The following is a 27,958-nucleotide window of genomic DNA, read 5'->3' as shown; positions in this document are numbered from 1 at the left end:
ATTATAAAACAAGAAAAAACGCAAACCAGTTATCTGCAGGTTTCATTGATTGTACGCTTTCCTCTGTGCACTCTCAGATATCTTGAATGAACTCTTCCAGCGGGAGAACAGGGTATTGCATTACTGGACCATGAGGAAGAGGCGGCTGGACCAGTGCCAGCAGTACGTGGTCTTTGAACGAAGTGCCAAGCAGGTCAGTCGCCTGGGCGCCCTGCCCTCCACCCTGTACTCAGACCTCCATTCAGCAGGTTCACAACCACTTTCTAATGATCCAAGCAGTCGGGCCTTGTCATGAACAGTTTGTTCTGAAAAGAAAACCCCACAGCCTCATAAGGCGTGTCTCTTGGTGAGTTTGGCCCTCTGCTCGTCTCTGCTGTCAGTACCCATGGTTCAGACAGCAAATACAAGTGAGAAAAGATGATTTAAAAATCGTCATGGAATCTAGGTTCAGTGTTTGTGTAAATACTGTGGTGGGTGCCTTTTTCTATCGCTGTATTTATGTGTGCAAGATAAAAGTTCATTCTTCAGATAAATCGAGCAAAAATGACGTAAGAAATGTGACAGAATTCCTGACAATTCAGTGTAGTCAACAACGTTCCTACACTCTCTGAAGTCAGTTTGGGATAAAGTGCTTCTGCCCGAATTCAGTCATGGAAGGTCGTTTTAGGTGAAAGTCTGTCGCACCCCTAACTCGGACACAGGATCCCTGTCACTCCTCTTGGGCCTTCACGGTAGCATAAGAACCCATAGGGCCGTTCACATTCTCCCATGTCAGACCCGGACCAAATCCACCTGTCCACCTACTATGTGCTGTCGCAGGCCAGGCATTTAGTGAGCTCTTACAGCCTAAGAAAGATGGTGTCTTCCTCACACAGGCTTCCTCTTAGGGAGCACGTTTGTCCCCTGTGGGTAAATGTTCGTCTCGCAGTGGGTGGCCTGGTCCCCAGAGGCGGAGGAGCTGGGGGGCACGGTCCTCGGACCTGGCATCCTGACTCGGCCTGTTCTCGTCTCGGCTGACGGTGCCAGGTGTAGTCATCATATTCCCGACAGAGGCGGGAAGCAGTAGTGTCTTTAATGTTTAAATTATGTTTGCTTACCATTTTATTTAAACACAGTTCAGCCATGTTTGAGATTTACGGCAGCCTGGTTTTGTTCCTCATTAGAGATTGTTTCATAATTCTTTCCCACAACTCTTTATTATTCCTCTGTTGAAAGACAAGGAATCACTCAGCTACACAGAACAAAATTGTAAATAATTCCTTGGTCAGAGAAATTGTCCTGCTTTTTCCTAAAGCCCAGCTTGTTTGCCAATTACAAAATCACTAGGTTTAGGCCCTGGGCAGTGCCAACCCCAGGCCCTGCGGACCTGTCGGGTTCTGTACCGACCGCAGGTGCATAGTAGGTATCCATCGCTCCTGGAGAATCTGTCCTTGAGGCCCTGGCTCGACCAGGTCTCAGGATGGCGCCCTGAGGGTCACTTGGTGGCGCCTCACTGGAGGGTGGTGGAGAGATGACCGCCCTGCCCCTCCTCCCCCCGCAGCGACCCTGCCCACCACCACCCCAGGCTCGCTGCCCTCCTCATCCCGCCTCTGAAGGTTGACTTTCCTCAGGTCTCAGTTCTTGTTTCTCTCGCTTGTCTTCTCAGTTGCTATCTCCCAGCCCTCACCTCCATTTCCGGCGTCCAGACCGGTCCCCCTAACCTCCTCCTTGGCAGAACTGTCTCCCACACCCCCCTAATCTTACAGGATGTGTGGTTCCTGATTCCTGTCTTCCCCTCATCGCCCCACCTTCACCCCTTCATCAGTCTTGTGGGCGCAAACCTCCCGTGCGTGTCAGATCTGCCCTTCGCTCCCACCAGAGCAGTCATGCCATGTCCTGTCTAAACCTCTGAACCAGTTTGCTAACTGGGTTCCTTCCACTCACGCCGTCCCTTCCCCACAGCAGCCCCTGCATTCCACAGCCTCACCCCCATCCTCCCCGTGGGGGACCAGCTCCCTCACCCCCATCCTCTCCCCGTGGGGGACCAGCTCGCTTACCCCCATCCTCCCCGTGGGGGACCAGCTCCCTCACCCCCATCCTCCCCGTGGGGGACCAGCTCGCTTACCCCCATCCTCCCCGTGGGGGACCAGCTCGCTTAACCCCATCCTCCCCGTGGGGGACCAGCTCCCTCACCCCCAGCCTCTCCCTGTGGGGGGCCAGCTCCCTCACCCCCATCCTCCCCCATGGGGGACCAGTTCCCTCACCCCCAGCCTCTCCCCGTGGGGGACCAGCTCCCTCACCCCCATCCTCTCCCCGTGGGGGACCAGCTCCCTTAGTTCCAGCCTCTCCCCGTGGGGGACCAGCTCCCTCACCCCCAGCCTCTCCCCGTGGGGGACCAGTCCCCTCACCCCCATCCTCTCCCCATGGGGGACCAGCTCCCTCACCCCCAGCCTCTCCCCGTGGGGGACCAGCCCCCTCAGCTTGGGACCACTGCGTGTACTCCTCCCCCCATCCCGCCTGCACTGGGTCTCTTCATCCCTCCCTGGCCCATCCCTTCTCAGCCCAGGTCCGAGCTTTGATACCTCCTCTGCTGACAGCCTTCTGAGCAAGGCCTCCCACTCCCGCCTTTGTCTTGTGTATCTTTCGTCATCTCTCTCCCCTTCCGGTCTGCAGGGCCCAGGCTTCTCATTCCCTGGTGCCTCCCCTGCATCAACTCATCATAGGCACTCGGGACGATTCGCTGTGTGAGTGGAGAAACCAAGGGCCTTTGAATAAATGGGCAGTGTGGCTTTTTGCCTCCATTCAGAGTCCGGTTCACATTGTTTCCGAGATGGGAGGGGCAGCTCGGGCACACCAAAAGTGAATCCCAGCCAGGGAGCTGCATGGGAAGTTGTTGGTCCTGGTTTTCTTCTTATTTTTCTTCTAAAATGCTGGAAATGTACCCAATAGAGGCAGGATCTTTCTGTGCCAACACCAGCCTGGCAGTGGATGACTTGGAGATGAGGAAGAGCACATGGAAAAGCTTCGACTCTTATGCTTCTTTCCACACACGCTCTTTCGGATGTGTGTTTAAATACGTCCGATTGCACTTCAGGCTGTGAGAATGGGAGGAGAACACTGGCTTCCATCGAAGCAATGAAAGAGCAGAGGCGTCAGAACGGCCGTTCTGTGGCAGCCTGAGCCTGCCTGGCCCCTTCTCTCCAGGCGTGGCCACCGCTCCCCGTGGCGCTCAGGCACCGCGCATGGCCTCCAAACCAGTGAAGTGGGGGCCCCTCTGGGCATTCACCGGATTCAGGAACAGGAAGGAGGGGCTAGAACTGTACTTTTGAAAGCTGGGAATTTGCATCTGTGCTCTGTTCTTCTGGTTGTGAAGTTCCCGTGACATGAACGTCCCCGTATTTAACAGCGTGAGGGTCTCAGCCCGCCCCCTCACCCACACCTTCGCTGTGCGTGTGGTTTCTTTTCTTATGCTTTATTGTGACTTTAGGTTCATGGTTATAAGAAACTCTTGACCTTTTTATTGTGACACAATTACAACTTTCTAGCAGGTCAATCCCCCCCAACCTCCCCCCACCTCCCCACCCCCCAGTTTTAGAATTACCCTGATTTCAGAAATTGGGCTGCTTCCTGATGTGGGCTGGCCGAGGCCCGAGACTTCGCATTGAGATGAGATACTGAGGAACTTGGACTGCTCAGCCCTGAGCCTTTTCCCATTCCCTCTCTGTCCAGGCTCTAGAATGGATCCATGACAACGGGGAGTTCTACCTGTCCACGCACACCTCCACGGGCTCGAGCATCCAGCACACCCAGGAGCTGCTGAAGGAGCACGAGGAGTTCCAGATAACCGCCAAGGTGCGTTCAGATCCGCTGTGCGCACCTGTCAGCGGCCTGCACGTCTGCTTGGGATTTTCCAGAATAACCCAGAGCAGGGCACTGTGGGTAAATAAGGGCGTTCTCAAATAGATCGTTTCAGAAATACACTGTGACACGAGAAGCAGGGTGACCCACGTGGATCGTTGGACATGAGTTTGGTGATACTTCCCACTGCCTTCCCCCCTTGCCCCTCAGTTTCCCCTCAGTTATCTGTTGGCTGCTGGTCCTCTGGTTTCTGCAAGTGCTTCCTGCCTCCTTCCTTTCGATTGCTCTTCTGAGTCCTCTCCTCAGGCGTGTTCTGAGTAGTTGCTATTTTATGAAGCACTATTTGATGTTGCCAGCTGGACTTGGTTGTGTGCTGTGGGTGTTTTCCTTCCGCCTGAGCTGGTGAAAATGGTTACAGTAGCATTGTCTGCTCAGTCTGTGTTTCCAGTAGGTTGTCCGTAGGTTTTATAAAACGGGGCAGAGGGGGGCGGTGCATTTTCAGTTTTCTCCGGAAAATCAAAATACAGTTAAATACACCTTTATGGCCTCTGCAGTATAGGTGAGTACATATTCATTTTTAAGCAAATATATAAGAGTCTACACATTGACCTGCAGAGGCCTCAAAACGCTCTGAGATTCTCTTAGAGTTTCCTTCTCAACCGGTGGTGTTTTTCCGAGTTTTTGAATATACCTTTATTATAATACCTTCAGAAGTGCTGATATATTTTGATGATACATTTTGACTTTTTAGAGAAAAACTAAAAATTCAAGAGCAGAAAATAGATGATCGACCTAAATAATATTTTTGGTTAAAAAGAAGTATCCCTGTAAAGTAAAAAGATTGATTTCGTTGTGTGGGTGACCCTTCACTTGGCTTTGAAGACATATCAGAGAGCTATTTTTTAATCATTTGGGGTGAAGGCAGCTACTTTGTATTATGTTTATTTGTACTTTTTTGTGTTTTCTGTAACGATTTCGACTCCTCCTCCTATTCTTCCCAGTCTTCTGCTCCCAGCCCACCCCGCTTCCCCGGCCTGGGCTCTAAGTTATTTCCTTTCACTCAGCATCGGGGTGCCGGGAACCCTGGTCTCTGTTCTGGAGAAGCATGTGATCTAGTGGAGCCACAGACACTGGCCACGGCAGGGCCCGTGAAGCGGCCGGGTGCTCTGTGGGCACCGTGAGCATTGGGGAGGGCAGGCTCAGGCAAGGAGAGCCTCACCATGACAGCGGGGCCTTGGGCGCCAAGAGGAGAGCCGGCCGGGCCTGCCTCTGCGGGTAAGGACCGGGTCTTCCTTCCTCCAGGTACAGCGCACCTTCAGCTGTGAAATTCTCATTTGCATTAAGAGTTGGATAGAAAATTAGTTATTTATGCACACTACATGACCTTTGTTTGTTTCTCTGAATATCCTTTGGCTATAAATAAAGGCCTGTAGAAAATACTTAAGATAGCACTGAGCGGGAGATGTGAGATTTGTCCGTTCGCACAGCCCTGGGGGCTCCGTGCACAGGCCGGGGTGAGTGTCCCCGTTGGGAGCTGAGCAGCCTGGCAGCTTGGTTCCGCCAATGGAGTGAGTAGGAGAGGATTTTCCCATTGTTCCTAGCTTCCCTTTTCCTCACATTTGGAGGATGATCATTAGAAGAATGAGCAGTAACAGGCTTTTTTTTTTTTTGCCCCTGTATTTATTTTTTTTAAAGCATCTGAACTCATAGGTGACATCTGCCCTTTCTGTTTCGCAAAAATAAATAAATAAAAGAAATACAGAAGCTATTTCTTTCATTGGATGCATTGATGAGAGGAACTGGTCTGTTTTGAAAAACCATCTCTCACTTTTTTTTTCTTAGCAACTTCTTTCCTTCAGTTTCTGGTTTCCTTTCATTTCATCAGAAAGTGCCTGCTTTGGTGCTTGGAGGTGTCCTTTAGCTTCTCCTCTTGAAACTAGGCTACGTTCTTGTGCCTTCTGTCACCCTGTCGTGTGTCTTCCAAGAAATCGTTTTTCTTCTGTTACAGAGAGAATCCTTCCTCTGACAGGCAGTCTTCCAGCCCAGTTGTTACAGTAATTAACACTGTAAGGCTGGGTGTCAGTGGACACAAAGCCTCCGTTCATTTCACTAGGACGCAACTCCGTTCATTTGCAATGCAACTCAGAGCATTTAACACACGTTCTTAGAGTCAGGATCAGCCTATCAGTGTTGCGTGCTGGCTGTGGGTCTGTTTTGTGATGTGTGTAGACATGTACATAAATCTCCCTGAAATTTCTTCCTGTGTTTTGTTTTAGTGCATTGTCTGTTTTATCTCCACTTCTCTGTCCCCGGCTCTTAGAACTCGACATAGCTTTCTTAACCCCTGCATGCTTTGTGCTTAAATGGTGGGACAGCATCACTTCTCTGTGCTTTCCCGCAGGTTAACATCTTGGCCCGCAGCAGTGAAACCTGACCTAGGCAACCTAATTTTTGGAAATCCGCATTAGCCATATTAATTCTCTGTGATGTTAAATTTATAGTGCTTCTAATTTAATTCCTTTTGGAATTTACGCTTCCATGTTGAAACTTGAGCTTCTTATTTCCTTGGTTTGTAACTAGGCTTGTCTTCACATCTTCAGAAGGCCTCCTGCTGGTGACAAGCCGCAGGCTGCTTTAGCAGATACTCTCCTTTTTCCACAGAGATAATTAATGTTCCTTGAATTTTCTTTTTCTTTCTTTCTTTCTTTTATTTTTTTTGTTAATCCTCACGGGAGGATATTTTTTCCTTTTGTGTGTGTGTGTGTGTGTGTGTGTGTGTGTGTTTAGAAAAAGGGAGGTGGGAGGGGGGAGAGAGAGAGAGAGAGGAACATTGATGTGAGAGAGACATATCGATTGGTTGCTTCCCACATGTGCCCTGATCTGGGCTGGGGATGGAACTCGCAACCCAGGTATATGCCCTTGACTGGGAATTGAACCTGAGACCCTTCCGTCCACAGGCTGACGCAATAACCACTGAGAGCACTGGCCAGGGCTTATTTCCATCTATTTTTGAAGTATATGTATTCATGCTCTTAAGAGTAACTGCCATGCCCACTAAAGTCGTAGGCCTATACACACTTGCATAAGGAAGCTAATGCTCATTTATTTTTCTTAGTAAATGTTTTGTGACTGTCCACTATGTGCCAGACACACGGAGGTGCAGGAGAGGTTAGCAAGCAGAGCAAACATCCCTGGCCCGTGGCGGTTACCTTCTAACAGAAGAGAGACAGTCAACAGTGTCCTAAGTACATTGCATCCTGTGAGGAGGTGCTGCTGGCCGTCAGAAGCAGGAGAGCAGCCGGGAAGGGTGGCTGGGCAGGGCGGGAATGTGGATTGAGAAGGTGGTCTTTGGTGGAGCAAGGACCTGAAGGAGCCATGAGGACATCTAGGAGGCTAGCACTGCGGGCAGCAGGGCACCTGTGCAGAGAACCAAAGGCAAGAGCCCGCCGGGGGCAGGGTGCTGGGTGCTCAGCCGCGCCAGGTTGTGGGTACGTGTGCAGTCTGAGCATCGAGCTGACTGGGTGGTTGCCTGGTGGCTTCTGGCTCAGAACTTTTATTGGACAGACCAGGATCATCTGTCCAGGTTCTGAACTCTGACCTTTCTCTCGAGTTTTAAAAAATCAATTTCCTAAACGTTAGTCGTAAAGGTTTTCTAGTGAAAGCTTATCACAGCTGAAGAGTTTTTGTCCGCGTTTGCATTGCCAGTGGGAACATTGAAGGAAGCCTCTTGTAAGAATAAGTGAAATGGATGCGACTAAAGATCGGCTGGAAAGTTGGGGTTGAGTGAAGTTACTGCTATTATATAAAACCAATGTTGGATGGTTATCCTTAACTTTATATGCAGTAAGAAATGTAATGCTTAACTTAATAAAAGATCTGTCCTAGGTCCATATACCATGAAATAATTTTTTTAAAGAGGGAGTTCTAACACAGGGAACAAAGTTTGAAATCCCTCTGTAGAGAAGGCCACTCCCTGACGTGGCTTTTCCTCCCTGTCACCCGCAAGTGAAGCCGACATGAGCGTGCGAGGCACGTGTCTCCTCCGCAGGGATCTTGCGAGCGTCTGCCAAGCGAGCTCCTGGCCCCAGATGCACAGGAAAACCAGTCTCGGGTGGCTGCTGCCCTCGGAGAGCTTTTGCTCTGACTGGGTGCAGAGAAAACATGCGTGAAGCAGCGCAGGTCTTCGTACCCAATACATACACATTCAGGGCAGTCATAGAATTCAGAGGACGTCCCGAGGGAACGCGTGTTTATGCATTTTACAGATTTCTGCTGAGCATCCAGCAGATGAAGACATTGACAGAAAAGTCTAGATTATTTTTATCCGCGGCTTCATAACGCCACTCATTGCTGAAGAGCTGAGGATAGGGAGCTCGGCTAGGACCGGGGAGATGAATTGGATGGACGGGGGCGTGAGTCTGAGCTTCTCTCACCAGCACTTTTGTCCCTGTTCAGAGCTGAGTTGTGGGCAGGGTGCCACTGTTCCCGGTTTCTGCATTTGGGTTCTTTTGCCTCACATACTTTCCTGTTGTGTGTGTTTTCTTGCAGCAAACCAAGGAGAGGGTGAAGCTGTTGATACAGCTGGCTGACGGCTTTTGTGAAAAGGGCCATGCCCATGCGGCAGAGATAAAGAAATGTGTCACTGCCGTGGATAAGCGGTACAGAGACTTCTCTCTGCGGATGGAGAAGTACAGGACCTCTTTGGAGAAAGCCCTGGGGATTTCTTCAGATTCCAACAAATCGGTAAATGGCTTTGTGCAAACGGAACCGATCAGCGTGCTCTGCGTGTCCTGCATGAGCTTCAGGCCGCCGAACTCACCCCTGTCCTATTCCACAGAGTAAGAGTCTTCAGCTCGACATCATCCCAGCCAGCATCCCGGGGTCGGAGGTGAAGCTGCGCGACGCCGCGCACGAGCTTAACGAGGAGAAACGGAAGTCTGCCCGCAGGAAAGAGTAAGCCGGACTTTCAGAACCTGCCAGATCCCTTGAAAAGGGGAAGAGAATGTCACTTGGGCAAACAGGCATCTATGGGTGCTTTCAGGTCAAATGGCGTTGTGACATCTGCTTGTTCGGAATATGCTTAGTTTTTGCAGCTCAGACTCCACGGCGCGCGCTGTCCCCTCATCACCTGCCTCAGAAGCAGTCGCTCCTTATCTGTCCCTGCACTCCCGTCTCATAGGGGCTGGCAAATGGAGTTAGTGTCATTTGTCCTCCGTGGACCAGGAGTGGGAATGCTAAGGAGAAGAAGTGACTAGCAAGTGGAGGTGTTTAAACGATAGTGAACGGTACCGGGTACTAATAAGACAAAAGATTGCTCGGAGTCCGTGATCCTCAGTCAGGGGCAGTTTGTGCTCTGGGTACATTGACAGTGTGAGGAGGCATTTTGGGTTGTGGCATCTGGAGGGTGGAGACCAGGGAGGCTGTTAAACATCTACAAGGCACAGCTCCCAGCAAAGCATCATCCGCCCCGAGTGTCAAGTGCTGAGCTGAGAAACCCCGATCTCTAGGAAGCTCCCAATTTGTCCCAAATTGTGTTTTCCTTCGAGTTGGTGGCTAGATACTCTCATTCTATCTTTTCTCGATTGCATTCTCCAAAAGACATGACTGACTGATGATTTCTAAGCCACTTTCCTATTCCATGAACCACAGAAGTGGGGAGTGTATCCTGACTGGGCACTAACTCGTTGCCGTCTTCCTGTTTCAGGTTCATCATGGCCGAGCTCATTCAAACTGAAAAGGCTTACGTCAGGGACCTCCGGGAGTGTATGGATGTAAGTAAGTTTTTTTTTGCTTGTTTACTTAGATTGTGTGCAATCTTGCATTTATTCTTACCTATTAGTAATTCTTAAAATAATCACACTCTTTAGTTGTGTCTGAGGCCTAAAGTGTCGTAGGCAGCCAGTTTCACGTTTCTGCGCCTCTGTGACGGTCTGGCTCGATTTCTGCTCATTGCGGGCAGATGCAGCGTTAATCCTATCACTCCGTGTGTCACGTGGCGGCCGGCCGCCGGGCCCTTTGTATAGAATTTCACAGCAGCTGCAGGAGATGCGCCTACTGATGATGATTGGCAACTAATACTCAGTAGTTCTATGAATATCTGTTGTACCTTGTGGAGTAGCTTAATTCCAAAATTCAAACCTCGGAATAAGTTTAGAGTCAAAAAGTATAGGAACTGTTCTCAAGTACTATAACAACTGAGGGGTGTTTTTGTGTTTGTTTGTTGCTGTTTTTTCAGTTTTTTGCACTTTTCTAAAAGATTCTATTCTTAAGACATATTTTCGGGTATACATGAACTCTGGGTCCAGTCCTATAGATGTCAGAAATACCGGTTTCTTGAAAGTTTGGTGTCGGTTTTTGGGTAATCCCTGTTCCCTCCCGCCAGACCTACCTGTGGGAAATGACGAGCGGAGTGGAGGAGATCCCGCCCGGCATCGTGAACAAGGAGCTCATCATCTTCGGGAACATGCAGGAGATCTACGAGTTCCATAACAAGTGAGTGCGCTGCCGGGGCAGTGCTGGCGGTCCCTGACGAGCCACCAAACCTGTACTTCCCATGGCAGCAAGTACAGGTTTCGGCGACGCGTGAAATTTGAATGAAACCTGCCAGGCTTTCTTCAGCAAGACTGACACTCTAAACACAATTTTAATACAGGCTCAACTTCACATTTGTGCTCACTTTCGGTAGAAATGAGGTTCAGGAAACTGTGAAAACTGTTTTCGTGAGACCCTAACGCCTCTCGAGCTGTGTCATTGGCTGCTGCCTAAGTTACTTCTTAGGGTTAAAAGAAAGAAGAGGTTTCCGATTACAGGCGATGTTCAGTCTTTTATTTTTTTTTTTTTTCTTTTCTTCTTAAATTTATTTTTTAACCCTCACCCGAGGACATTTTTCTATTGATTTTTAGAGAGACTGGAAGGGCAAGGGGAGGGGGGCGGGGGAGAGACAGAGAGAGAGAAACATTGATTAGTAGAGGTAGAGGTATGTGCCCTTGACCGGAATCAAACCTGAGACCCTTCAGTCCGCAGGCAGAGGCTCTAACCATTGAGCAAAACCGGCTAGGGCAATGTTTGGTCTTTTTAGATAAGAAGGAAGTGGGAATGGAGGACGGAACAGATGTGCAGTCTGTCCAGAAAGAGATGCACTTCCCGTTGGTCAGAGGAGGATACAGGTTCATTCCTAAGAAATTTTTTAAAAGCAGTAGAAGCTCACCCAGCCGGTGTGGTTCATGGTTGAGCATCGACCTATGAACCAGGAGGTCACGGTTCGATTCCCAGTTGGGGCACATGCCCAGGTTGTAGGCTCGCCAGTGTGGGGCATGCAGGAGGCAGCTGGTCAGTGATTCTCTCTCATTATTGATGTTTCTCTATCTCTCTCCCTCTCCCTTCCTCTCTGAAATCAATAAAAATATATATTTTTTTAAAAAGTAGCAGAAGCTCTTTTAGTAGAAGTCTGTGCGGCCAGTAGTCTATGGGGCCAGAACTCCTGGGGCCTTCCTCATTCCCCTGCCCCTACCCCAACAGAGGACACTAAAATCTAAAGGGGTTCTTTTCTTTTTTTAAAAAAATTTTAAGTGATTTTTAGAGAGAGGGGGAGAGAGAGAGAAACTATGATGTAAGAGGGAAACATCAATTGGCTGCCTCCTGAACGCCCCCCACTAGGGATGGAGCCCACAACCCAGGCATGTGCCCTGACCAGCAATCGAACCGGCAACCTCCTGGTGAAGGGGATGATGCTCAGCCATTGAGCCACATGGGCCGGGGTAAAGGGGTTCTTCTAATTGAATATTTCCATCCCTACAGTCTGCCTCTAACTGCTAAACAGCACTTTCCCGAAAGTGAGCCGCTAGGTGAAAGTTTCTATTAGAAAGTGTTTAAATGCTAAACCAGTGAGCTGAACGTCACCGTAACTGACCCTGGTTAAGAGCGGCACATTTCGCTAAATCTCAAAATCTAAGGGGCACAGATTTTTCACTGCATTTGATTAAAGTGATGAAATTCAGGCATTGCCTGAGGTCACGGTATGCTTGGTCTAATTTCTGGCATGTTTCACTACTGAAATGTTTTAAAACATCATAATAGTAGGATAATGTTTTCATTCTCTGCAGCATATTCCTGAAGGAGCTGGAGAAATACGAGCAGTTGCCGGAGGACGTGGGGCATTGCTTTGTTACTTGGGTAATGAAACCTCAGCTTCTTGTTCAGTTATTAGGTGGCTTTGAAGAAGGGAGTTAGGAGGAACACTGTCCATTTCTTTTCTGTCACCGTACTCTGCTGGTATCTGCAGACAGAGAAATGGGCTTTGTCCCAAAGAATTACATTCCCCCGCTAGTTATTGATGCAGAATGAGCTTATTAGCAGTAGCAGTGATTTAAAGGAGACCATTTAGTGTGCCAGACCTCTGCGTGGCCCTGGGGATTCCCAGCTAAACATGAGTGCCCAGCCCTGCCAGTGGGGGGTGGGGGGTCTCCCGTCCAGAGGGGGCAGACACGTGGCCTGTGATCGTGCCATCTAAGCGCACTGCCCGGGTTCCACACGCCATTGTCGGGGAAGAGAGCACGTGCCCAACCCCAGCGTGCTGGGTCGGGGGAGGCTTCTGGAGGTGTGTGTCTCACTTTGCTAGATTTATTTATAAAATAGGGTTTCTTTAATTTGGGCCTTACATAGCCTTTGTCCACACAGCTTCTTTTCTATATAAAGTTGATCATATTTTGACTTACTGCCATTCGAAAGTGATATTCCAATGCTTTTTTGTTTATAGGCAGACAAGTTTCAGATGTACGTCACTTACTGCAAAAATAAGCCTGACTCCACTCAGCTGATATTAGAGCACGCAGGATCCTACTTTGATGTAAGTCATAGGTTACTGAGGAAACTGAGGTTTCCTGTTATATTTGTACATATACAATGCATTATTATAACTTTCACCTAATGGGTGGGACAATAGTTTCATTTTTATCTGTCACATACATGTTGGTGTAGACTTATATTGTCTTCTGTTTTAAAAAGCTCCTTCTCAAGCTATATATCTGTAAGGAATTCAGGCTTTAATAAGCATGTGTGTGTATGTCATTACTTTCTTTATATAACCATAAATCTTTACATGTATAGAAGATGTAAACTATTCATCTTCTTTCTCCCTCTTAAAAAAATAAGTAACTTTGAATCTTTTTTTAATCATTTCTTTTTCCCATTTTAATTTCATGTTGTTATTTTCCAAAAGTGGCCTACCAGTGAACTTTTACAAATAGCACTGTAACCACTAGGCCCATTAGGAGTTTTATCAATTATATTCTCATTGGTGTAAACATAGATGTAGCTCATCCTTTTTTAAAAATATATTTCAAGGTGATTATTTAGTACAAAAAGGAAAGCAGTGTCATGGTGTATAACATGCAGAATGCTTTTTGGGTTTGTAGAGCGTAGTCAGATGTGTGCCATATAAATTCTGATTGAAAGACAGGGTACTTTTGAATGCACGTATGCTTGTGTGTGGCCAAGTGTGACCATCTGCCTTTCTCTGAAAGTCGGGACTGAATACGTTCAGCTTCTCTCTTTGAGATGAAGCCCTGCCTGCAGATGATCCTGTGTCCGTGCCATTCTCCTGACCAGCAGTTACACCTCCCTGTCTTTGTAAATTCACTGAGTAGCCAGATCATTATGATCTCTGAATGCATAATAATCTGGTCTGTCTGTGTGTGTGTGTCGTGTGTGTGTGTGTGTGTGTGTGTGTGTGTTTGTAGGCCCGGTGCATGAATTCGTGCATGGGTGGGGTCCGGCCAGCCTGGCCAGGGGGAGGGGACGTGGGCAGCTGGCCGACCTGCCTGCTGGTTGAACTCCTGGTCGAGGGGACAATTTGCATATTAGCCTTTTATTATATAGGATATACACTGAGTGGCCAGATTACTATGCGTTCAGAGATCATAATAATCTGGCCACTTATTATAAGCCTGCTCCCAGCCCAGCTGCCTTTTCTTTTCAGTCTTTCATAGACCCTAGGTCAGGGGTCCTCAAACTTTTTAAACAGGGGGCCAGTTCACTGTCCCTCAGACAGTTGGAGGGCCGGACTATAGTTTAAAAAAAAAAAACTATGAACAAATTCCTATGCACACTGCTAAGTCGGCTGCTAAGCAGGACAGGCAGCGGCGGCAAAAACACCCGGCGGGGCCGATAAATGTCCTCGGCGGGCCGCATGTGGCCCGCGGTCCGTAGTTTGAGGACCCCTGCCCTAGGTCATTGCCACTTAGAGAAACCCCACCCCTAGTGGCCACATGCGGAGTTAGAGTTATATAAGGCTCAAGCATTGAGAGCATGTGGCACGTTGAATGTTTGGTATCAAAGCCATTAGAAAAACAACACTTTGCCCTAAAAACCTTCAAGAAAACAGGAAATCATGTTTGTCTGATGTAGATCGCACAGGTTACTTGCCCGTAGTTTTCCTCGTACAGCTGCACATCTGTCAGGGCTCAGTTAGCTCCCAGTGGCAGCAGAGGTGCTGGGCAGAGAGTGGATATCCACAGAGGGCATCCCCCTCCGCAGAGAGGGATGCACACGGCAAGGACTTTATTGCATGGAAACGACTTAAATGCACAGGAAGAATCTCTGCCCCCTCCCATCCAAAATTTTATAAGTAAAGAAATTTTAGAAGAGGGAAACATTTTTATTTCAGCAGGATTAAATCTTCGTGAGGTATTTTGGAAGACTACTGTGATCTTGTAACCGTTTTGAATTGTATAATACTACGATAGGTAATAAGGATGCCAACAAAAATTGGAGATGCATTTCTGAAAATGTTAGTAGAACCAGGAGTGTTAAATACTGCTAAGTATTTCCAACGCATTGTGGTGCCTACTGCTCAGCTGTGCGAAGGGATCAGCCCGGATACATGACAGCATGGATTAACCTCCAAAGCGTGGGCTGAAAGAAGCTGGATACAGAAAGACACATTCTGCATGATTCCTTTACATGAGCCTCTAGAATATGCACAGTTAATCTATGATGATAGAAATCGGAACCAGGGTTGCCTCTGGTGGCGGTGGGGGCACGGGTGGGAGCAGAGTGGAAGGGGCGAGAGGACTTCGTGACGGGGAATGTTCCGTGTCTTGGTTTGGGAGTTCTTGTAAGTGGGTTAACCTTGGTCAGAACTCACTGACCTGCCCTTAAGATTCTGAATTTTACTGTATGTGGAAGAAACCCTTTAGAGGCGCTATTAAATGACAAACATGTGTATCATCGTTACATGCCGAATCCCACGATTTTAAACCATGGCAAATTGAAAAGAAACCTTGGAAACTACATTTATGATCTGGAAGCCAGAGGAGGAGTTGTCAGGTTTTAATTTAATCTGCTAGATGCCTGAGGAACAAGTCATTTGGTGATTCGTGCGGCCGGCACTTCACGGGGATCGGCCTCCGGTCTGCTTTTCCCGGCGAGCCGGGTCCCAATGACTAACAGATGGAGAGCACAGCCTTGTGGTGGCTTTTGAGCCCATTTTGAAGCGTGGCCTCCGGATGATAGCTGTTCTTGGTACATTCTGAGGAGAATGCTGAGAACTGAGGAACGGCAGCCACAGCAGATTGGCGTGGGGAGTCTGGGCTGAGGCAGCTGAGTCGAGAGAGCGAATAGGGGAGCAGAATTCCGTGACGGTGTGTAGCCTTGTCAGTGGGGAAGAAGGAAGCGTCTGTGGGGAGGGCTGTGGTCGGTGACTCGGGCACACGTGGCTGGTGACTCGGGCACACGTGGCCAAAGCTTCAGGAGCTGGTGGGAGGGAGGGAGGGCGGTCGGTCCCTGACTCAGGTGTGACGGCTTCCGGGCACCCGTGCCGGCCCCCGGGGACAGCGCTGGGGGTGGTTGACTTAGCCTGTTTGATCTGAGAGCCAGCGATGCCGAGTCAGCGCCGCCATCGTCGGGGTTCAAAGTGATGACACATTTACTACTTTTAGGTTGGCCATATTAAAAGAATAATCAGCGATTTCTGCTTTACATTTACAGAAAACTAATGTGTGTATATTCATTGTGGGGATACAGATATGTAAACTGTGAGTTGGTGCTATCTACCTTGCTCAGTGGTGTTTATATTTACTTATTTCTATAACTTTTCTTTAATTCAGGAGATCCAGCAGCGGCACGGGTTAGCCAATTCCATCTCCTCCTACCTTATTAAACCAGTGCAGCGCATAACCAAGTACCAGCTCCTTTTGAAAGTACGTATGAAGCATCCGCAGCCTGCAGAGTTTATGATTGGTACATTGCTATTGTGACTTTTTTCTTTATCTGTAAAGTGCCCTGAGTTTTAAAAATAGCACCTAGCATGTTTTGCTTTGTTTTAAATCATGCCATTTATGAGAAAGCAAAGAGAAGTTGTCAGTCTGGATATTTGTACCATGGCTCCTCGGATGGCCTGCTGACTACGGACCAGGCCCTGTGCTGTACGCTTTGCATATGTGAAGCTCACCTCACACAGTGCTGTCTGCAGGGAGGGGCCTGGCCTTAGGGTGGGGCGCGCCCCTAGTCGTCACTGGTCCCCACCACCTGGGCGTGGCTCTGCACTCAGGCCAGGCTGGTACCCAGGTTTCCCCTGAACCCAGAACTACCCTCTGGTCTAGTCATTTGTCACACACAAATGTGTCCATTTTGTTCGTACAAATCGCAAGTATTTGAGTCACACTGACCTCTGCTTTTTCTTGGTTACGAATGATTGTAACTAAAGTCACACTTGTAAAAATCTAATAACTATTAGTTATGGCAATTGGGTGGTAAAGAAAACTTAGAATTTGTGGTAAGAATGTCTAAGAGTGCATTCTATATGTAATTGATACATATTTTCTTGACTACAAGGAAAGTAATTTACAGCCTCCATCTAATGGTGTTTACCCTCCCATTTCCTTGGCTGGTGAATGTTAGTAATTAAACATTAGAATGTACCAGTCATTCATCCCAGTAACAGTATTTTGTGAACCTGTGTCCCTGGTTCAGTCCTAGCACAATAATAGGAGGCAATCATGACATTCAGAAGAGGGAGTTATGAATGCCTGAAACTCTTCTTTACTCTCTTTGTTGGTAAGAAAAATGGAGAAATAGTTAGCAAGTGGCTGCCTTCCTTTGTGGAAGTGGTTCCATTCTGGAACTTTCTGTCGGAGCAGCTCCCTTGCCCCGCGGTGTCAGGATCTCCCTGAGGGACTGTCTGACCGTCCTGTCCCTGCAGAGACATGTGGGCTGTAACCACGCAGTGGAAGCCGGAGGCTAAGCTGTTTATCTTAGCATTTGCTCTTCGCTTCCTATTCCGCAAAGGCGGTTCACCTCTGACGTCCTCAGGATTGAGGACTTGGTTTTCGCCCGTGGCTCTCTACAGACCGTTGCTCAGTGACCTCACTGGTCACTCCTGGCTGGGGCTGGAACTCATAACCCTCCCTTGGTTCTGCGGAGGGTCCTTCTGGAAAACAGGAGTAAGCTGTGTGGATCCCCAGCCAGGAGCTGCTGCCAGTGCAGCTGGTCTCCGTGCGTGGAAGCACTCTTTGCCATGCTGTTCAGCATCATAGGTAAATGCCATCTGGTCGTGAGTGAAGGTGCTTGTCGGTAGCTCAGTTGCTCCAGACCATTGGGTGTGAGACCAGAGCTGACCTCACTGTCATGTCCCTCTGTTGAGTCCTGGGCCCAGAGCGCTGTTGATGTGGTACTGCCTGACCAGTAGTCATTAATGCACAGGTGAGATGTCTGGGAGCCCAGAGGAGTCAGAATTTGCTGCCCTTGCTATCATTCATCAATGACGGTGTCCCTGAGATCCGAGATGCCATCACTCTCAGGGAGTGTTGATGCAATCATGGGAGCTTCTAAACATGCTACAGGCAAAGGGTGTTTCACCATAGGTGTTCCTACAGCATCACTGTTCCTGCCGCACGCTGTGCAGTTCCGGGTTCGATTGCCCTGCGTTCATGGCACCAGAGGCTCAGAGGCCTGCTGGGCCCTGTGGAAGCTCAGCGGTACTGGCTGGACCCTGGCGTGACCTTCAGTCACACCAGTAGCTGACTTCTCTGCTCTCCTAATTAAATACTTTTATTTGTCATTTTTAGGGCTTGGTAGTTGACATGTACACTAATTTTATCTTAACTTATGACTCCCCCTGGTTTCTGTGATGTGAAGAAATGTCCTGATTGAGCAGGACAGACGCGTCTGTCCATTGGACACAAAGACAGTAATTTGTTTCCTGTGAGAATATATGCCCAGGAGACCACAGTCTGTTTTTTTATCTTGAAAATTAAAGCTCTTTCATTTCTGCAAAGATCTTGGTGGTAGAGAACGTCGCAGTGTTCGCTAGTTCACGGTCTTGGTCTTCTGCAGGAGCTCCTCACGTGCTGTGAGGAAGGCAAAGGGGAGATCAAAGACGGCCTGGAGGTGATGCTCAGCGTGCCCAAGCGAGCCAACGACGCCATGCACCTCAGCATGCTGGAAGGTACCGGACGCCCCACACCTGTGTGTGCTTTCTGCTGAGTCTGTGGATGGATTTCCCTTTCCCTGAAAACCTTGGCTTCATGCCTCTGTGTTTACTTAGGAGTAAGAGTCTAGATGTGAATGTCTTCTTTTTTAAAGAATTGGTTTTATTACTTCCCTTAAAGATCACGTGAAATGCTTCCACCTAACCACCTGTCCCTGTCCCATTACTGGGAATGGCCTCCCCCCACTCTGAGCTTCGTGTCGCTGGCCTTCACCTGCCTGGTCTCTGCTAGGTGATGGGTTAGGATAGATCAGTCCCCTAAGATGAGAAAATCCTTGAAAGGGCTTGCTGCTTCCCCATCTCTGCATCCATTGCATCACTTGCTGGAGCCGGGAACGTAGTGAGTACCACACAACTACCTATGCAGGTGAATGTGGTATGTAACGCGGTAGAGAATCAGATAAATACACTTTAAAATGTTGCCATTATAATTTCTCTGAATGCTTCTGCTTAAGAAGGTGATTCTGTGTTACAGAGTTTAACTGTTACTCTCAGGTTACACACATTTACAAGAAGCGCTGCTGGCCTGTGTGTGTCATTACTGCTGGTAGCACTGAGCCGTACACTAGTTAGGGCAAAGGTGTTGCTCTCGGTCAGAGACCAAAAATGAAGGCCAAGTGGCATGGCTCTCTCGTTCTCTGATGTGAAATGCTGAGCTGGCGTGGCAGCCCTTCTGACGGCAAGGACTCGGGCTCTGCTCCTGCTCGTGTCTCTCCACGACTCGGATGTTGCCTGGCTGGCTCGGCTCAGGATGTGTCTAGACTGTGTTAACCTTGCATCGGGCAGGACATGGGGTCGCGGGGCTGGGAGGGGACAGCAGGGAGCAGCTAGACATCATACATGTGACTCTCCCATGCGGCCTGAGCATAGGTGCGGGGCTCCCAGAGCTGCAGAGGATGCTGGGAAATGTAGTGCTCACTTGAGCAGCGTAGAGGGGGCTTCTGCTATTAGGGAAGGGGGGAGAGAGGAAGTTGGGAGACAATTAGCAGCCCCCACCTGCCACAGGAATCTTAGAGTCCAGACAACGATCCCTTCCATGAAGAGATGAGCATTGATTAATGAAAGCCAGCCAGTGGCCAGAGAATGACTGATTCGCATGAAGAAGTTTGCATGCAGAGGGAGAACTCCAGAGAGATGAGTACCCAGAAGGAAGGCGAGACCAGGGCCTGGTGGAAAGGCCAGGACTGCTGAGGAATGTCCTGGAAGGGTGTTCTAGGCCGAGGAAGCAGAGGATCAAGACGCGAGCTGGGAACGTCAGGGAATCATTCTGGGCTGAGGAGGTCTGCATGAGGAGTGTTGTGAGTGCAGGTGACGAGACGTGACATTCTCAGCTGGTGAGAATGCCACCCTAAGGAGCTAGAACACAAGGAATAAAGCCAAGAGGCATCCCTGCTTTAAACACACACACACACACACACACACACACACACACACACCGAAAAATATATGTAAAATCTTGTTTCAGGAAGAATTAGCCTTTCTTGGATGGGCCAGTGCTGGGGAGGCTGGAGTCAGGGGCCCAAATGGAAATGCTAATCTGAGATTTAATTGATGGGCATTTTATACATGTTTAATAATCATAATGCTGTCTTTTTTATTTTAAATTGATTGTGCCTCCTTTTTTATGTTGTAGGGTTTGATGAAAATATCGAGTCTCAGGGAGAACTCATCCTGCAGGAATCCTTCCAAGTGTGGGACCCAAAAACCTTAATTCGAAAGGGTCGAGAACGGCATCTCTTCCTTTTTGAAATGTCCTTAGTATTTAGTAAAGAAGTGAAAGATTCCAGTGGGAGAAGCAAGTACCTTTATAAAAGCAAATTGTTTGTAAGTATTGGCATTCGGAATTTTAAGTTTAAAGGTAACATAATTGCAACATTTTTGTAGGTAGAGAAAAATTACTCTTTGTTGCCTTAAGGTTATCCTAAAATGTGAAAAGTCCAAAATTGTCATGATTTCATCTTCAGTGAAATTCTTTGACAGCGGTGAGTCCACTAGAGGGCGCACCTGAGTTTGTGTTTTCCTAGACTTCGGATACTTGCTTTTTCTAAATTCCAGGGAATCTAACTACAGGATAAGAACACACTTTGTAAGTGAATTTAAATCATTTGCCTTTCGTGTACCTTAACTGGCTTTATAAATACACAAAATGATTATATCTCACTATGATTTTGTGAAGTTCTCATATCATCATAATTAATTTCTCATTCACCAACATTGGAATATACTTATGCAGCCTTACAGGGTGGCTCACTGTGGGATCTTAATGACAAAATTTGATATATTTTCATTAAAAATAAATTTAAAATAAACAAATATATGGTTTTAACAATAGCAAAATATTATTATTGGAGAAAAATATATGTAAGCAAAAATTGTCTTAAAGACCCACAATCCCACCTATTTAGAGACAGCTGCCCTTGAGTGCTTGGCAGTTACAGTGATGAATTCTTACTTGTCATTGTACTTCCTGGCCAGAGAAACACACCTGGTGCCTTTTTTCCATTGGGAGCACGTCCAACCCGTCTCTTTATAAAATCACATGTCAGCTCAGAAAGATCTCAGGCACATGTCATCCCCAGGGTCCACTATATTTCCTTCTTCCCTTAGTAGCAATATCTCAGAGCACTGTCATCAAAACATGGCTGGGCAGGATCAGGCAGCGGGAGGATTAAGCAAACTAAGGAAAAATCACCATCAGAGAAATAATAGAAAACGCATTAGAATTTGCTTTCTTTATACAAGGTATGGAAGATTGCTTATACATATTGATAGATATTTGGTTAATTTATATTTTATTCGTCATATGTTTTTATGGTATCCATATGTTAATCAAATTCCCAAAGTAATAAAATACTACCAAGTGTAGAGAGCATCTTAATAATAATCTGGAATTTGCAAGTTCAAGCTAATGGTTTTCATACCCTTTCCTTTGGCTGACATCCTGTTTGAGATTGTCTTTTGGATCACAGCCACCTTACATCATTTTAGATCATATTCTAACTAGAAAGAAAAAATGCAGCATTGCTGGCTAGTAATTTCACTAGCTGGCTCTAATCTAGCCTCAGAGACCAGGCTAGTCTGTTTTAGAGACTGATACATCTTCACTTAATTTATCTTTTAAAAGTTGAGGTTCCCTCAGAGGCACCTCTGCGCTGTGGGTTATGAATCACTTCCTTCGCTGAAGGCAGAAGAATGCGTTACGGGGGGACGGGGGGGGGGGGGGACATTATGTGGTGGGGTTGAAGGTGTTGACCTTCATCTACACTCTTCCGTGTTCTGCATATTACACCTACATATATTACAGAGAGCAATTTTTCCTTAGCCCTTAAAATTATTGGTGAAATACTGGAAGTTTATGCGATTGATAAACAAATTGGAAAATAACTGAGCTGTTAAAACACCATTTGCCCTCCATGAAGGTACTTCACTCATGTGGGAAATGGGAGGTGGCAGCTCTTTCACAACCAGAACAAACGCATTTTGTTATTTTTAAGGTTGAAATGAGTCAACTCTTGGTCTTCCAGATAATAAGGTTTCAGATACTTTGCTTTTTTCCCTCTGGACCTGCTTGTGGACTTGCATCAGAATCTCCAGTAGCAGTGCTCACAGGAAATGAAAAAGATGAAACCGGCCGTTTGTAGCCTCAGAACAAAATTTCCTTATTTTCACTAAAGTGAGGGCTAAGGATTACTTATTAAACTTAACAAACTACGTTGTTCTAACCTAGCATGACCACATGGTCTCTGAATTGTACTCTCATCTAATTATATCATTGTCTTTTTACCCAGACCTCAGAGTTGGGTGTCACAGAACATGTTGAAGGAGATCCCTGCAAATTTGCACTGTGGGTGGGGAGGACGCCAACTTCAGATAATAAAATTGTCCTTAAGGTACGTCCACGGGAAGCTTGGGGATGTGCTCTGTGACATGCTTATCGTGGCAATGAATGCTTTCTTTTTTCCTGTGGTAGAAACTGTTGGTTTTCATATCACTTTATGTGTTACTTTTATGTTCTGTTGGGATTAGTGATTACCACAAAAACAGTAGAATAAATTCAGTTTGGTATTCCAGGGATGAAATAACGTGAGCTGAACTTTTGCTTCCTTACTCAAATCAAATGGAGCGAGTCTTCAAACTTTTCCCGTACTTCCAGTCTTAAAAAAAATTGCTCATTCCTAAGAGATGCAGGAAGTTCAGGTCTAGGACAGAGATCATGGGCTCACAGCTTCCATGCACACTTGACCTTTGGTTTTAGAGGAACATGGGCATCTGGTGGAGTGTGACGGCCTTGGAACGTTTCAAGGCTGAACATGCCAATTGCCTCCATGGGGTCCTAGGCTCTTTGGCGTACTAGTTTGGGGGCAGAGGAAAAGGGGGATAATGATCAGCTACAGGGTTTTATATAATGTTTTGATTTAAAGTGTTTAAAAAACACTAAGGGTACTTCGAGGTATCTCGTCTTTGGGGGAGGAAATCATCTTTGAACATTTGATTTGAACTCTGTCTTGAATACACTACCCTCTCCTAAGAATGGCAGAGGGCCCTAAGGGTGTCTTAATGTACTTCCCTCCTTCTGTGTTTGAGGAAATACAGATGGAACTGTCTGTTTGAGCTGTCTGGAAAGACCATAATTGACTTAAGGATGTTCTGGGGAAGATGTAGACAAAGATTTGTAGAATATTGGGAGACGAGCCAAAAGCTTAATGGGCCTCTGGGTGAACTTGCACATCAGCGATTTTGTCTTACATTCCTTTGAATCTCTATGGTATTTCCAGCAACCCCAGGTTATTCAGCAGCATGTCACTCGTAGAGCCGCTGACTGTTATGCCATTGTGTTTTAAGGTGTTTACTCACATAGAAATAAGGAATATTCACTTTACAATGAATATATTATTACCAACCCAGTGTGTTCTTGTTAGTACTGGCAGAAAGCCCTATAAAACATAAATTGCACTGTTAGCTAAATATTAGATAACTGAGCTTTTCTAAAGCATAAAATTTTAAAGTATCCTCAGGATGTTAAAACTTCCAACTTATATTAAGTGTTTATCCAGATTAGCTGCAGTGACATATGCCAAAGGGTGTATCTAAGAAATAGTGCCAGATATTTTAGCCAGTTATGGATTACTTTCATTTGGGACATAATAAAATACTCATGATGCAATTGAACAAAAGACTTTCTGTGGGCTTTACCAGATGAAAGTTTTCTAGGGAGTTCTGAGTAATATTTTCCTGACTTCCAAGAAGAGACTAAACGAAATGATGTTCTCATTAATTTTCAAGATTGCTTTGTGGTGATGATGCTGGTATAAATGGTGATGACAGTGGATATTGAGGTGGTGGCAGTGGAGATGGTGATGGTGGTGGTGGAGATGGTGATGGAGATGGTGGTGGTGGTGGAGATGGTGGTGGTGGTGGTGGTGGAGATGGTGATGGTGGTGGTGGTGGAGATGGTGTTGGTGGTGGTGGATGGAGAAGATAGTGGTGGTGGAGATGGTGATGGTATAAATGGTGGTGGAGATGGTAGTGGTGGTGGTGATGGCGGTGGTGGAAATGGTGGTGGTGGAGATGGTGGTGGTGGTGGTAGTGGTGAAGATGGTAGTGGTGGTGGTGGTGGAGGTGGTGGAGATGGTGGTGATGGTGGTGGAGATGGTAGTGGTGGTGGTGATGGTGGAGATGGTGGTGGTGGTGGTGATGGAGATGGTGGTGATAGTGGTAGAGATGGTAGTGGTGGTGGTGATGGCGGTGGTGGAAATGGTAGTGGTGGTGATGGTGGTGGAGATGGTGGTAGTGGTGAAGATGGTATTGGTGGTGGTGGAGGTGGTGGAGATGGTGGTGATGATGGTGGTGGCAGTGGTGGAGATGGTAGTGGTGGTGGAGATGGAAGTGATGGTGGTGGAGATGGTAGTGGTGGTGGAGATGGTAGTGGTGGTGGTGGAGATGGTGGTGGTAGTGGTGGTGGTGGAGGTGGTGGAGATGGAAGTGATGGTGGTGGAGATGGTGGTGGTGGTGATGGTGGTGGTGGTGGTGGAGATGGTGGTGGTAGTGGTGGTGGTGGAGATGGTGGTGGTGGTGGTGGTGGAGATGGTGGTCGTGATGAAGATGGTAGTGATGGAGATGGTAGTGGTGGTGGTGGTGGTGGTGGTGGAGATGGTAGTGGAGGTGGTGGAGGTGGAGATGGTGGTGATGATGGTGGTAATGGTGGTAGAGATGGTAGTGGTGGTGGTGATGGCGGTGGCGGTGGTGGAGATGGTAGTGGTGGTGGAGATGGTAGTGGAGGTGGTGGAGATGGTAGTGGTGGTGGTGGTGATGGTGGAGATGGTGGTGGTGGTGGTGGTGGTGGTGGTGGAGATAGTAGTAGTGGAGATGGTGGTGGTGGTGGAGGTGGTGGAGATGGTGGTGGTGGTGGTGGAGATGGTGGTGATGGTGGTGGATATGGTAGTGGTGGTGGTGGAGGTGGTGGTGGTGGTGGTGGAGATGGTGGTGGTGGTGGTGGGATGGTGGTGGTGGTGGTGGAGATGGTGTGGTGGTGGTGGCAGCGGTGGAGATGGTGGTGGTATAAATGGTGGCGGAGATGACTGAGTGATGTGGTGGTTGAGAAAATGTTTTGGTGGCGGTGGCAGTGGGATGTGGTAGTGATGGAGGTGGTCACAGTCATGGTGGTCATGGCTGTCATGGCAATGATGCTGATGGCCTGTTAGTTGTAAAACAAAATGTGGCCTTTTTTTTTACTTTTATAGTCTACAAGGGAGAATTCTATTTCTAAATCCTTCCTTAAATGGATTGAGACTACTAGGAGAATTATCCTCTATAAATGTAATGATAAATTTGCTTTATATCATAAGAATTTTCTTTATTTCTGAACCATAGTAAGTTTTCCTCATTTGTCTCCAAACTTGGCCAGATGTTCTTCCTCAGATACTTCTCTGTGTGCAGGCTCCCGAACATTTGTACCAGGCATTCACATTCCAGTAGGTCTGTGTGTTCAAGTTTTCCACCCTGAGACGCTTACTTCATGCACAAACTCCCCGGCTCCCTAATCACGCTGCTCCGACCCCAGCGTCGGCGTGACTGCTATCCTGGCATCGGATTCCGGAATGGGAGCAAGGGGCCCCTTTTATCCTTTATTTCCCTGTTACTGTCCCTCAATAACTTTAAAGCCATATCCTCCAGTTAAAGCATTTTATTTAGAGAGTTCTCAATTTTAATTTCCTCTCCCACCATGGGCTTTGGCTTTCTAGTTTCAAAACACGGCCCTCCATGAGGACATGGCGGGTTCCCCTCCCTTTGTGATCTCATCTACAATCCCACTGACGATTGTTTTAATCATTTACAGGGAATTATGTGTATATCCTAGGAGGTTGATGTTTTCCATAAGGAAATTAAAAACTGTTACTAAGGCCCAGGACATGTAAAAAGAAAACACAAAACGCCTCCTTTGAGGCACAGTGAGAGAAAAAATCTGGGCAAAGTCACGCCATGTGTGTTCATTCAACAAATGCTTGTTGAGGGCCTGCCACGTGCCATGCCCAGGGAACCTTTCTCCACAGGTAGAACAAAGCCCAGGTCAGCCCACCACGTGGAACTGGCAGTAGGACACACTCGTTCATTCCAGCAGTTTATTCCGATTTACAGCTAGGGGCCGATGAGTGCAGGCTCTGTCCTGTGCTCTGGGAGCTGCAGCCTCACCTGCTGGCGGTGTGACCGGCACATCTCTGTGTCCACGCCACGGTCCCTCGTTTCACACGAGGGTAAGGCAGCCCCAGTCCTCTCGTGCTTGCGGGAGGGAGGGGAGGAGGTGGGTGCGGAAATGTGGCGGCTGCAGCTGCTGTCCGATGAGTCCTGTGACGGGGCAGCATGACCTGTGGTTCAGGGTCCATTGACACTTCACCAGCCACTGACCACTCCTCTTGACCTGAGTTGCCTCAGAGCAGCTCTGCTTTGGGCTGGCCGTGTTTCCATGTCTTCCCGGGGCTGCTTTAAGTTCCTGGGGCCAGGGAACAATCAGTGATAAGAATATCCATCGGTGTGGAATAACGTAAGTGCTCTAAAATAAAAATGGTTGTGATTAAAAAACATTCAAAACTAGGGTCATGTTTTTGGTGGCCTATTAAACATACGATGGGCTGCTTTTCTGCTGGAAAGTGATGTTTGAAATGGGAAGCTCCAGCGATGTGGAGGTCTGCGTGGTTGGGGCAGGGTCTGATGGGTTCTCGCACCGGTTCAGGCTTCCAGCATCGAGAACAAGCAGGACTGGATAAAGCACATCCGGGAGGTGATCCAGGAGAGGACCATCCACCTGAAAGGCGCCCTGAAGGAGCCCATTCACATCCCCAAGACAGCCCCGACCGCGCGGCAGAAGGGCAGGAGGTGAGTGTGGGCGGGAGGTTTTGCTAAGCTTGTTTATTTAATAGGGAAGGAACAAGGCAGTGTTAACGTAATATTTTTCAAAAAATCGTTTTTCTCAGACATTTGGAGGAATATGGTTTTTAAACATAGTTTATTCTTAGCAATGAAATTGCTTCGTCAAGACAGGACCCTGCTTCCGCTTAAAGTAAGTGCAGGGCTGTGTGCGAATCTCCAGCCACTGCGCCTTTCCCACCCAATGGTGAGTCCGTCCAGGCACGTGTGCAAATCCACACGTTTCTGTTTCTTAGTTCTGACCTGGAAATGATCGTGTCAACTCTATTTTTTATTATGTGGATTCAGTGGAATGATCTATGTTAGATACTTAGCCCAGTGCCTGCAGAGAGCCTGGGCTTAGCACAGAGGTATCAAGTACGCGTGAATACAGTGGAAGTAGCAGCAGTCGCGAAGACTGACTTGCACCCCTTGAAACGCACCTGTTCTTTCTCCAATGACCGATGGACGAGCCTTACCAGTCTAAAAAACAAAGCCAGCAGAGTCAGGAATTCAAAATGTCCTGTGTCCCCAGGGACGGAGAGGATCTGGACAGCCAGGGCGACGGTAGCAGCCAGCCCGACACAATCTCCATCGCCTCCCGGACGTCGCAGAACACACTGGACAGCGATAAGGTAAGCTGCAGCCAGCCTGCGCTGGGGACGCGCGTGCAGCCAGTCCGGTCTGACGGGAAGCAGCCTCGTTCTGTGTGTAAGTGACAGTCGTCATCACCGTTGTCCAACAGCTGCTGTGCTGAACGTGGTGCCAGCACCGGTACCAGGGCGGAGGCTGGGGCTTCAGGGTTAGAAGACGTTTACCCTGAGGATTCAAACAAACCACTGCCCTTCCCAATGCTTTACCTGTTCGATCAGGTGTCCCCGGGAGTGTGTGTAAGCTTTTCCATTTTATATTAAGCAGGAGAACCTGTTATTTTAAAACAATATGACCCAGAGCCCTGGTGCGTAAAAGGGGAGCTATTCTGGTTGAAGCAGGGACACGACTCCCTCCTCTTGGCCCTAAGGCACCTTCCAGACATAGGAAGTGCGCCTGGCCTGGGCCTGCGCCTGCGCCGACCGCCAGTACGATAGATCTGATTTGTGTCAGAGTCCACAGAGGTGGCCTGCAGTATCCCCGGATTCTGGCTTGTGGATTCAAAACGCCTGCAGAATAAATGGGCAGGAGAAGCTGGGCTCCTGGGCTTACACGATGCCCGGGTGTCCTCAGAAAGCCCGTGGG

At 47.9% G+C, this 27,958-nt stretch overlaps 1 protein-coding gene across 1 annotated transcript in view; it reads left to right on the top strand.

Annotated features, from left to right (window-relative positions):
* TRIO (trio Rho guanine nucleotide exchange factor) overlaps window positions 1-27,958 on the top strand; it is a 305,380-nt gene that overhangs the window by 195,728 nt on the left and 81,694 nt on the right. Inside the window, exons 20-33 of the mRNA XM_054715266.1 lie at window positions 78-193; window positions 3,709-3,831; window positions 8,386-8,580; window positions 8,675-8,790; window positions 9,542-9,608; window positions 10,220-10,329; window positions 11,940-12,009; window positions 12,593-12,682; window positions 15,942-16,034; window positions 18,169-18,280; window positions 19,956-20,146; window positions 22,111-22,212; window positions 26,550-26,692; window positions 27,258-27,357. Coding sequence (XP_054571241.1) covers window positions 78-193; window positions 3,709-3,831; window positions 8,386-8,580; window positions 8,675-8,790; window positions 9,542-9,608; window positions 10,220-10,329; window positions 11,940-12,009; window positions 12,593-12,682; window positions 15,942-16,034; window positions 18,169-18,280; window positions 19,956-20,146; window positions 22,111-22,212; window positions 26,550-26,692; window positions 27,258-27,357 — 1,628 coding nt within the window. The remainder of the gene's footprint in view (window positions 1-77; window positions 194-3,708; window positions 3,832-8,385; window positions 8,581-8,674; window positions 8,791-9,541; window positions 9,609-10,219; window positions 10,330-11,939; window positions 12,010-12,592; window positions 12,683-15,941; window positions 16,035-18,168; window positions 18,281-19,955; window positions 20,147-22,110; window positions 22,213-26,549; window positions 26,693-27,257; window positions 27,358-27,958) is intronic.

Source organism: Eptesicus fuscus, chromosome 4 (genome assembly GCF_027574615.1).
Source record: "Eptesicus fuscus isolate TK198812 chromosome 4, DD_ASM_mEF_20220401, whole genome shotgun sequence".
Taxonomy (NCBI): Eukaryota; Metazoa; Chordata; class Mammalia; order Chiroptera; family Vespertilionidae; genus Eptesicus; species Eptesicus fuscus.
The sequence above is the reverse complement of the archived record's forward strand: the minus strand, read 5'-3'. Positions and strand labels throughout refer to the sequence as shown.